Here is a 12,179-nt window from a genome sequence, read left to right on the forward strand (position 1 = left end):
GATAGAAGATGTTCCTCTGTAATAAACACAGAGTCAGAGGGACAGTTCTCACCTATGCTCATGCCTCCTCAGAGTTCCTTTCTCTTTATATGTAAACAGATCTCTGTCCTCAGCCTGCTCATTTTTTCTCCATAGGTTTCTTTTGTATTACTTCCCTACCTGACATCCTTTCTGAAACCAGAATCAGCCCATTTATGATCTTTTCTCTTGGGGCTCCTCTCCTACAAATGGCATACTGCCTAGTTCATGACTAATTGGTGCAATCTCCTTGAACTGGTCCCTGCTTTTATAACAACACCTCTGGTCTATTTACATTTGACAAACTTCCTCAAGAGGCAGTTTTAATCACCTGCTTTGCTCAGTCACAATCTTTCACTGCCCTTGGAAAAGCTTGTCATGGTTACAATACTATTTAACTAAAACATACTATATTTGTAATATTTTACTGTCTACATGCTATATTTCATTATTCAATACAGTGGGCAGTTTTAATATATGCATGGGGGAGTGTAGAATGTGGATACAAAAAGAGATTGATAAATCAATATTTCCAACAGTTTAAAAATCAAAGCCTTAGAATTAAGAACGCTTATTCAGTTCTCCAGTTTGCACATGAAAGATTTGTATCCACTATACATGAGCCTAAGGAAAGAGCTCGTTCTACTAATCCAAGCGCCATTGCCACAGCTCCAACTGAATACAGACGAATATCTCACATTTCATTTAAGGACTAGCCATCCTTTATGGTAATAATTTCACCAGCAGTGATTCTGCTTGACCTAGTCCTGTGGAGGTCCTGGTGATAGATTAAATGGTTGCCAAGTAGTTCTCATGTGCCTCCAGGCTGAAGCATGAAATTATTTAGGTGCACCAATTAATTGGTCAGGCCACTCTTGCCCTCTTGCCCTCATGACATTTCTGTTGCTCTGTTATTGCTTCAGTGATGCTTTGCTGAAATTTTCGGCCATCCAATACTGAACTCACTGTCCTCTACTCTTCCACACTCACCCCATTTTCTACCCCCTCTATTACACTCACCGTGATTTTTTCCTTCTCTACCCTCAAAGATTATGAAAAATACTGACACCTCTCATTACTTGGGTGTCAATTATGTTCAACCTATTATTAAACATTTTGCTTTTCCTCTATTTAATGGTCACAGCAAAATTATGGAGGCTGCATTTTCCCAAATATTAGAATGAGAACCTGAAGTTGACAATGCTGCAGAAACTTGCCTTTTTTGGAAGAACAAATGGATGGATAAGCTTTACAGCCATCCCAGGGCTGTCTCTTTTTTGACACCCTGACTGGCTCACATGCATTTTCTAAGCATGTCTTCTTCACTCCACTCTCTGTTCTGTCTGAGTCCTTATTCTCTAAATTGCTTTGTGCCTTCACTTGGATATCTAAATTGCTCTAACGCTTAGTAGAATGTGGAAGTGCAATTTATTATTTCTCCAATGAAATTGTCTCTTCCTGGAAGAGAGGGATTTGGATCTAGTTCTATATATTACCTTACATTCCTGAACACACAGCAGAATGAGAGGAACACGGGGGTTCTAATCATTATTAATTGATGAAGAACAAAAAGATGATACAATGGGACTGTCAATACATTTTTCTTCTTGAGTATTGTCCCCAGCTTGAAATTCCAATTTCAGGCATAAACCATACATGATGACAACTGGGAAGGGGAAGAGAAAGGAAAGGAAATATGTGGTAGAGGGTTGATTTTGTAGTAGCTGTGAAACTCATTTTGTGCCAGCTGTGTAGGACTGGAAATGATTTACCTCCTGCTACTCTAACCAGCACCTAAAGAGTTATTTCCCAACAAGGAGAAGCTCTTACCTAGTAGCTCATTTCTGACCACACCTGCAGAGTTCCTTAAAACCATGGCACTTACTTATGATTATGTCTAAGAGTCACCTCCAGAAAACCTGTTTTATCACTTAGATGTGGCATCGCTCACTAAGCCAACTCTGCAGGTGAACTCCCTGCCCTCCCCTCTACGTGGGACATGACTCTCAGGGGTGTAAATATTCCTGGCAACCTACGATATGACTCCCAGGGATGAGCCTGGCTCTGGCATCATGATACTGACAAAGGCTTCTTGACCAAAAGGGAGAAGAGAAAAGAAACAAAATAAAGTTTCAGCGGCTGAGAGAATTCATACGATGACAAAAGGTCATTCTGGAGGTTACTCTTATGCAATATATAGATATCTCTTTTCAGTTTTTGGTCTATTGGAGTAGCTGGAGAGAAATACCTGAAACTGTAATCTAATAGCCTTGGTTCTTGAAGATTTTTGAATAACTATCGAGCTTTTAAGGTATGCCCATGTGATTGTGAAAATCTTGTGACTGACACTCCCTTATACAGTGTATGGACAGATGAGCTGGAAAAAAAAAGACAAAATATAGATAAATAAACAATAGGGCATGTGGGGTATGGGAAGTTTGGGGTGTTCTTTTTTACTTCTATTTTTATTCTTATTCTTTTTTTTCTAGTAATGAAAATGTTCATAAATAGATTGTGATGATGAATGCATGGCTATTTGATGATACTGTGAACCACTGATCATGGCACTTTGGATGATTCTATTGAGTATGAATAGATAACATAGCCCAATAAGAAGAAAAAACATTTTTAAATGAAACCATGGCACTTATGCACCTCTCCATTTGATAGTTTATCTGTTTCATGAATTTGATTTGCCTGCTAACTTTATATTTAACCACTTCCATAATCCAATCTATATCACAAGTCAGTTATCTATCTAATTGTGTCTCCAACCATTCATTCATTCATTCTTCATCCATTATTTCATTTATCCAGTTATTTGGATATTTATGGTTTCCTTTTATAAGACCCTCTATTTATAATAGATTGGACAAACTAACTTGTATAAACTTGGATGAACTGTCCTGTGAATACATTTATTTCTGCTGTTTTCCAAATTGCAATTTTCCTATATCCAGGGCTGATCTCCTTATTATTGTATTATTTATTATTACTATTATTTAATTTCCTACCAAGCCAGCTTATATCATACTCCCTGCTCTTCCTGGCTTTCCCTACTTTCCTCTTTAGTATTTGGGCAAGTTTCCATTATCCAAACCCTAGCAAATTTGAATTTGGATCATCTAAGTTATTTTCAGCACAGCATAGCAGCTATAAATCAATTCAGATTCTGTTTCTGGATGACTGAACAGATGGAAAATCTAATTTTCTTGTCTTGAAATTTCACAGTATGTTTAAAGAATTTATCTAATTTATCAGCAGGAAAATAACATATTGAATTTACCCCTTTCATTTTCACTGAAAATTTCTCATCCTTTGGAATTTACTTCTGATTTTGTCCAGATATTTACTCTAGATTTTCAATATGTACTCCAAATATAGACCTGGCAATAACCTCTTTTTGATTATAGTAACCAGCCTGAGAATACTTTCCAAAGGCTCTTTGGAAAAGCTGTGAATTAGGGATCCAATATTTTAGTCACCATCCCATACTAAAAGACAAACAAGCCATGAGCAAGGCAAATAGAAACCCAGTTTGTGGGATTCCATGATCTGATTGACCTGATCTTTAACACAGACTCTCTGATTATGACCTAGTGAAGACAGAGTCTCTGATTATGACCAAGTGAAGACAGAGATTCATTTCAACATTGCTGCAAAAGATAAACCCAAATTTATAAATTCTTTTTATTTACCTTACAAGAGGGAACATACTGGCTTCACTTCACACTGAAGTCAAATGCCTATTTTGAAATTCAGATAAAGGGGTAGAGAAAGGAAGTTTGCTTTCATGGTGAAGAGTAAAGGAAAACAAAGGGAAGTCCTACTTAATCTTCTTAATAAGGTGTCCAATTCACCAATTTGCCTGTGTAGCTATAGTTGGACATTTCCCAAACAGATTACGTTTAAGTATCTTGTATACATTAATGTCAGACATCATTGTGAGAAGAAGTGAAACAAGGGATTGAACTTTTTGGGTCAAAACAAATAGTCACAAAAATAGTGGTCTTCCATCCTATGGCTTATGACTGATATGTGTACTACTGAGAAATTATTACTCATTAATGAATGTGCTATATTTAAAATTCAATCAACTGTAAGAAGCAAAGCACATGAATTTTGCTATAAAGTATTAACATTTTTACATCCAGTGATCACATGTCAAGTTCAAGGAGATAATTACTGAGGATGTTCCGAGGAGAAATATCTCACAATTTGTCCATACAGTGTAGTCACAAAGATAATGTTAATTGCATAAATGGTTGAATTGGTACACTAATTAAGATAGAATGAGAGACAGGTCTAGTGCTAGAAGGCTTAATAGGTCTCTGAAACTCATAAGGCGAATACAAGAAACACAGAAAAGTATTAAGACCTTGGGGACCCCAAGCGCACCTAAGATGGGGAGAAGGACCACACTGCTAGAAGTCTGTGTGCATGATAAACAAACTTCATCTACCCAATATTTTCCCTAGATATTTCTCAGGGTCCTGTCTTCTCTCTTCTTCTTTTTGCCAGTAATATTTTAGGTGATCAAATTTGATGGGGTGGTTAGTAATACCAGAAAATTACAGAATCTGTAGCATATTCATTTAAGATCCAGAATAGACTTCTACATTTCATGAGTTGAATTTGAATTCTGATTGTGTGAACATGGGCCACTACCTCAGTTTCCTCATCTGTAAAATGGGGACTTTAAGAGCTTTAATTTTAAGAATTGTTGCATGGAACATGTTAACACAATGGAAGATTGTAGACCAATACCTCATATTTGGTAAGTGATAAATGCTGTAAATATTTGTGGCAACCAGTGCAGCTCAGTATGGGGACTGATGGGAGGTGATGGGGAATTGAGAAAGAAACACAAGAGACAAAGATGTAATTAAAGCTGGGACCAGGTAGGACTCTGAGCTGGGATGGAGACTCAAAGACCCTGAGAGGTTAGGCAAAACGTAAAGTAAAAAAATGTAACTAAAGAACTGGGTAGGAGGAAGCTCCAGCTGAACCATCTGCTTCCTTGTGCCCTGATGAGTCAAAAAGTTAAATGCGTTTCAGAAGGCCTCCTTCTGTCCCAGACTCAAGCAGCTTTGCAACACTTTAGTCTTTTCAGGACGGCAGGTGCCTTTTCCCACAGAGACAGGTTTGCTATCATCTCTGCAGCCAGGGTGCGACCTCTGTCTCTCAGGTGCCCAACAAATAATTGGCTATTAACTTTTGTTACTCTGTTCTGATTCTCTTCCAAAATTTTGAAAACGATTTCTCAGCATCAGTTCACATCTAAATCTTCTTCAATCTGAAAAACGACTCCACCATTCCTTATTGGCAAAAAGTAGACTCCACTTCGAAAATCTGGTGGGTATTTTTCAGTTCTACATCGTCAGGATTAAACTACAGCATTTGTCACCGTTTATCACTCACTCCTGTGGCTTTCTTTCTCATGGCTTTCATCCCATGGTGTTCAAAAGTTTCTCTAAAATCTTATCTAATCATTGACACACTGACACTAAATTATTCTTCAGAGAGATGTTTATAAATCAAATCCTTTGGAAGAGGAAATAACCTGCAAGGCACTTAAAGATCAATGCACAGCCTTTTCGTGCTTTCCCTAATGAGGTTCCCTGACAGAAGAATGTTGCCACTCACATACCCTCTTCAAAGAGCACCACCGTCCAGTGGTTTCCATCCTATTTCATAGCTTCAACATAGAAGGTCCAAAAGACCATTCTAAACAGAATCCCCTGAGGCCATGACAAATTGTTGTGTTAATGACTCTAAACTTGGGCTTCAGGCCATGACTCCAGAGAATAAAAGACATCAATTCCTCTGTTTCTTGGGCTGACAGGCTAAGCCATCCAATTACTGACTTCCTAATCAGGGGTATATGTGTGAGTCACTCACTTCACAGATATTCTTAGCACAGTATTTAGGAAAAGAGAGTGAGCTCAATAAAATTATGCCCCTATGTTTGCGCCTATAGCTATGGCAAAGATGCTCCTCCCATGTTTCTTCTGAGCTTGTTTTTTCTGAGGATGATAGAGGCCTAGGGCTAGTGGAAGAGAAAGACAGGATCAAGTTAGACCTCCAAGGATGCCAGCCCTGAAGCTTTGAAGTAATCCACAGTGATGCCTTTACTGTGATTTCTCAAGAAAGAAAAAGTCATCAGAAGTCCCTGTAATTGGGCTATAAAACAATAGGTCCTCATCACCATAGAGACTCCTGGCCCCTGGAAAAGACCAGAGGAGCAGGAAGTCTTCTGAGCTCTAAGAACCTCAAACTTGGTAATGTCCTCTATGATTCACTAAGTTTTGTCTTCTTCCTCTCCTGACCACTTCCTTCTCATCCGTCATACGCTCTCTCCTTCTGCCTCTCTGGGATACGTGTTTACGCCCTGAGACTTTTGCATCGGCAGACACCAGGAATCGAACCTGGGTCTCTGGCATGGCAGGCGAGAACTCTGCCTGCTGAGCCACCGTGGCCCACCCACTATCACCACGAGACTTTTAATAGACTTTCTATGTGCTAGAGAATAAACCCCTCAGATCACTGCAGACTTTCACATTTTCCATGCAGTGTGGGCTATGTGTTCAGCTACTTTTCATCTTTTTTTTGCATAGGCAGGCACTGGGAATCGAACCTGAGTCACCTGGCATGGCAGGTGAGAATTTTGCCTGCTGAGCTACTGTGGCCCTCCCCAATTTTTTTCATCTTTAAAGTTGATCAGACTAATGTAGGTACTGAAACAAGTAGGAATAGAGGTCAAAACTAAGAATATTAAAGAAAAAATGGTATTCACTGATGTTATTATGCCATGCAGACTTATTTTCACTACTGCCTAGTCTAAAGAGTCCCCAAGCCCATGGAACTTATGCTGTCTCTGAGTATCCAAAACCCTCCAGTTTGGGTCAGTTAGAGTACCTTTCCATGCTCAGTGACTGAACAAATCACTGAACCTTATTGTCTGCATATTCTAAATAACTTCTCAATTCCAGCATTAGTGAAATTATTGAAAATTTCAAAATGGGATTCGTTTGTGACTGACAAAATGTTAAGAATCCTATGTCATATGTCTCTTGTTCAAGGGATAATTTGTGCTTCCTGGCCCCATGGAAAGGATGTGATAAGTTACATACCGAACTGCTGGGCTTAAATTCCAATTCTACTGCTTGCTACCTCTGTGAATATTTGGCAAGTTTCCTACCAACTTTTTGCCTAAATTCTTTATCTGTTTAAAACAAGAAGGGGAAAAGGTATAAATGGTCACTATATCATAAGATTGGTGTGAGAAATAGGTAGTTTAATACATGCGAAGTACTTAGAAAGGTGTTTTGTGTTATCTTCTTCATTATCGTCAGCATCCTCCTCTTCCTCATTATTCATTAGGATTAAAAGTGTTCATATTGGGCCTGGTTTTGAAGGGCTGTCATACGTTTAAACACAGAATAAAAGATAATTGAATGACTCTTAGTATTGTGGGGCGCAACAAAAAGAGACCACACAATTCAAAGAAATCTGCAAGGGAATTTGGAGTCTTTATTAGCTGGCCAGCAGAAATCTCCAAGAAGGAAGATTCAGAGAGCAGCCCCGAGCAGCTCTCAAGGGATCTTATAAAGGCAAAAAACGAAGTTTATCCACAGAAGCAGGAAAGGGGCATTATCTTTTTAGAGCCACATCTTGCTTTGCAGCTGTAAGCAAACAAGCTTATCTACAGAAGCAGGAAAATGCCATTAGCTCTTGCACAATATATCCCATTCTTTTAGTTTTTAACAATGATTATTGTTCAATTTTTAACTCTTGGGAACTTTCTGCCCTGGATCTTGTGACTCCGGATACCTTCTTCTTGCTAAGGCCTGATTTATTGCACCTGACCCCCACAGAATAATCCCCAAATTCAATACTGACTGATCTGTAAAATGGTATACTGAATGCTCTCAAATTGCAATTGCATGCAAATTATCAAATCGAGCTTCCCATTGAAGAATCATACACAACTAACTTCTGTGTTGGTCCCCACTTTCACTGTAAAAATGCAGATTATCTCTTCTCCAAACAATATGGATCTGGGTTGAGACATTCAATTTCAGTGAAAATTGAAGACACTGTGATCCCTTTTGAGGGGTAAGTGAGCATAAGATGAACAATAACCAAACTCACCAAAGCAATTTTCTGTTTAATTCACACAGAAAATATCAAATGTATAGATGTCCATATTCTTAAAGACAGTGGCCTCAATTTATGTTTTTATTTTATTGTTGTTGTTGATTCTAGGTTAGACACCAGAGAAATTGTTTACTTCCAACAGGATTTGACAAATGCAGAAAAAGAGTCACTCATCAAAATAGAATTTTTAAGCAGATTGTGTTCCTTGGATGTGAATTAGAATTGATTTGAGCCATCTATGTTATGTATTATTCTGCTAAACAGAACGGATATATATACCGAATCTGAGGAGGTCAAATAGACTGGGAAATCGTATGAATAGTCAATGCTAATAGTGTGAAAACAGGTGAAAAGGACAAGATTTGGGTAGGTAGATGAGTCCACAGAGTTAAATGCTATTGTGAGTCCTTTGGGCACTCCCAATGAAAGACTATGTGATGTGATGACAAAGATACAGACCACATGACAGAATAAAACGTCAGTAGGTCTGGACACTGTCTGATGTGACCAACCCAGTCATGAGATTCCATGAAAATGAGCAATCTGAATATACAGCCTGAATCAACTTGCAAGTTCAGCAAGAGATCTTACAAGAAAATTTACCCTGGATTTTTAAGTTTGGAGATATTAAACCTAAGGGGCATTAATATAGTATTAATATAACAGTTTGAATATTGGTCTATACTAGGTTGTCTTCCTCCTAATGCCAAACAAAATTTGATATGTAGCAGAAAATCTGTGAATATTTGTTATCTGAATGAAACAAATAGAAAGGTGGATTATTGATGGAATGGATAAATTGCAAGATGAATAGACAAGTGAACTACAGGATACATAGGTGGTGACATATTGATGGCTGGGTGGTTGTAGATCACTATCATGGGCTTAAGCACTTTTCTAGTATAGTCAAATGTTGACTGGTGGGAGGGGGTGCTTCCTCGGGGTCAGAGATCTAATAGTTGATGGTGGGTACACAAGTGAAGTCCACTATATGATCCTTCATTGTTGCAACTGACACTCCTACACACACAGGCATGCACAGACACCCATTCCTTTGTACTTATCCTTAGTGCTCAATCTTTTTCAGCCTTATAGATTTGAAGACTTTCCTCCAAACTCTCAGCTACAGTCTGTACTATTAACAGTTGTTTTCTTCTCTTAGCAAATGCTCATTGGAATTCTATAATATACAATTTCCTCACTGGGGCAAGGGTCCCAGATGCAAAATATCATAAAGCAAAATCATGGCCATCAAGAAATTATAATGTCATGGAAAGGGGAAAAACAAATATCATACACAAATGTTACACTAACTACCAGAGTAGAGAAAATGATTCATCTGACGTCACATAGCAAAAAGTTAGTTATGGTAACCAGACGACTTAGATCAAACTGTGAGAAAGAAGCAGGAATGACTAAGAATTCCTTAACAGGAAACTGTTGGGCCCAGATAGAAAGAGCACATTCCTGAAATCGGAGAGATCAGAGTGCAAATAATGGCGTTAAAGAGTCAGATACCTAAATGCTTTTTCTTCCCTATTTGCAAAATCTCCATACAATGACTTGTGCCTAATTTAATTGGTTCAATTTTAACCAATTTAACACTTGGTTAAAAATACAAGTGTTTAGGATGGCCAATCACTTAGCAGGCAATCAGTGAATAATAGTTGTCCAATTATTACATGTACTTTAGAGTTCAGAGAAGGATATAATAAAGGAATTTCTCAGAAGGAAGTTGAAATTTTGGTGAAAACAAAATATTAATAAGATTTAGAAGGAAAGATAGGGCATCCATTAGGAGCACAAACTTGAGAAAAGGGAAAGAGAAAGATAAGCCCATGCAGTGGTCACCGGGAAGTACACCAGACTGCCCTCAGCATTGAGACCCTCCATAGGGTCTAATCTAGACAGTCACAAGAGTCAATAGATGCCAGATGATAGAGGACATCAAAGACCAAAACTTGAGGGGTACTTAATGGTAATATGGCCTCTTTTCTTTGGACCTACATAATGGAGTCAGATCTTGATTGTTAAATTCTCAATTTAAACAAGTTAAGCAACATATTACACTCAATTTTCTCTACACCAAAATGGAAACAATATTATTCCCTATTCCTTCTATTCCATCCTCCAAATAAAACACAAAATAATAAACACACACACACTATGCATACACATGCTATTGTCTATATATTTCGGTCTAGTCCCAAAGATGAAATGGACAATTTATGTGAAAATGCTAATAAACACAAACTAATATCAACAGAATAATAATATCAAAATAATATTAGTTTTTGGATGGGAATAAAACACAAAGTGACAGGGGAAGACAAGATTTGGAACACCCCATCTAGGAAACCCACGAGAATCTTAAAGATGTAGGGAATATTGTTGAGAATAGTTATACATTAAAAAAGAGATTTGATTACCAGAACAGACACCCGAAAAAGAAAAAAGAGTATTAGTCATGACACAGATTGAGAATATTCATAAATTTCATCACCAATCGCAGACATGTACTATCAGCCATGAGGTGATATCAAGACTTAGAAATTGAAGAAAAAAATCAGCACAGGAGCAAGGATTCAAAAGAATCAATAAGAGCATACATGAACTCTTAAATTGATTAAGAGGAAGACCCAACCTTCTAGTAACTGAGTTCAGCCAATAGAGATCTCAAAATTGCCCATATTTTTTTCTCTAGGATCAGCCTCTCTAAATGGCCTTAAAAAACCACAGTGTCATCTTCGAATTCATCCTACTTGGACTCTCTGCTGACCCCCATGTCCAGACTCTGCTGTTTGTGCTATTCTTGGGAATTTATATCCTGACCTTGATGGGGAACTTGTTGATGCTCTTGGTTGTCAGGGCAGATTCTCACCTACACACCCCCATGTACTTCTTCCTAAGTCATCTGTCCTTCCTGGATTTTTGCTTCTCTTCTGCCACAGTGCCAACGCTTCTGAAGAATCTCCTGTCTCAGAAGAAAACCATCTCTGTTGGAGGCTGCCTGGCTCAGGTCTTCTTTGTATTTGAGTCTGGAGGCACGGAAGCCTGCCTGCTGTCTGTGATGGCCTATGACCGCTATGTTGCCATTTGCCACCCTCTGCTTTATGGACAGATGATGAGCAACCAGCTCTGTAAGGGGCTGGTGTGGGGATCCTGGGGCCTGGGCTTTCTGGATGCATTCATCAACATCCTTCTAACTATGAACTTTGACTTCTGTGGTGATAAGTCCATTCCCCATTACAGCTGTGATCTGCCCTCTCTCTTCCCTCTGTCCTGTTCTGATGTATCCACCAATTTTGCAGTCCTGCTATGCTCCAGTATCCTGCATGGAATTGGGACCTGCTTCCTAATTGTTTATTCCTACATCCCCATTGTCTCCAGCATCCTGAGCATCAGCTCCTCCTCCGGTAGAAGCAAAGCCTTTTCCACCTGCTCCTCCCACCTCACAGTAGTATTCCTGTTTTATGGTTCAGTTTTTCTTCGTTATCTAATGCCAGTCTCAGGCTCACCATTGGAATTGATCTTCTCCATACAGTATAGTGTGATTACTCCCTTAGTGAATCCCGTCATCTATAGCCTGAAAAATAATGAGGTGAAAGCGGCTGTGAGAAGGACCTTGAGAAAATGTTTCCAATATATCATGTAGCTTACATGAGGAGGATGAAATAGAATTCGGTTAGTATAGCAATATACCTCATGAATGACAATAAGATTACTTCTTGATTTCCCTTGATATTGTATGTAAAAAGGTACCTTAGAAATTAACAGAGTTTTGGGGGGTGAGGTGAAGAAGGATGCTTTGAATTTGTTCTGGCTTAGAGACAGGCAGATGGTCAGATCACCATATCAGTCCAGTCCTTTTCCATAGAAAGAATTTTGACTGTATTGATCTGTCTTCAATTTATCTTGCTTCTCATTTCTGGACATTTCAGTGAACAATATAGTCAAGTGCCCAGCCCACCAGAGAAGGGAACATAGAGCACGCATGATGA

General features: G+C 38.6%; 1 protein-coding gene across 1 annotated transcript; it reads left to right on the forward strand.

Annotated features, from left to right (window-relative positions):
• Nucleotides 1-10,897: 10,897 nt before the first annotated feature.
• LOC143690564 (olfactory receptor 8S1-like) lies at nt 10,898-11,833 on the forward strand. Its single transcript, XM_077168236.1, has one exon. The coding sequence runs from the start codon at nt 10,898-10,900 to the stop codon at nt 11,831-11,833; it is 936 nt and encodes a 311-aa protein (XP_077024351.1).
• The last annotated feature ends 346 nt before the right edge of the window (nt 11,834-12,179 follow it).

This window comes from Tamandua tetradactyla, chromosome 7 (genome assembly GCF_023851605.1).
Source record: "Tamandua tetradactyla isolate mTamTet1 chromosome 7, mTamTet1.pri, whole genome shotgun sequence".
Classification (NCBI taxonomy): Eukaryota; Metazoa; Chordata; class Mammalia; order Pilosa; family Myrmecophagidae; genus Tamandua; species Tamandua tetradactyla.

Coding starts and splice junctions, on each gene's coding strand:
- LOC143690564 (XM_077168236.1), top strand. CDS start 10,898: ATGGCCTTAAAAAACCACAGTGTCATCTTCGAATTCATCCTACTTGGA.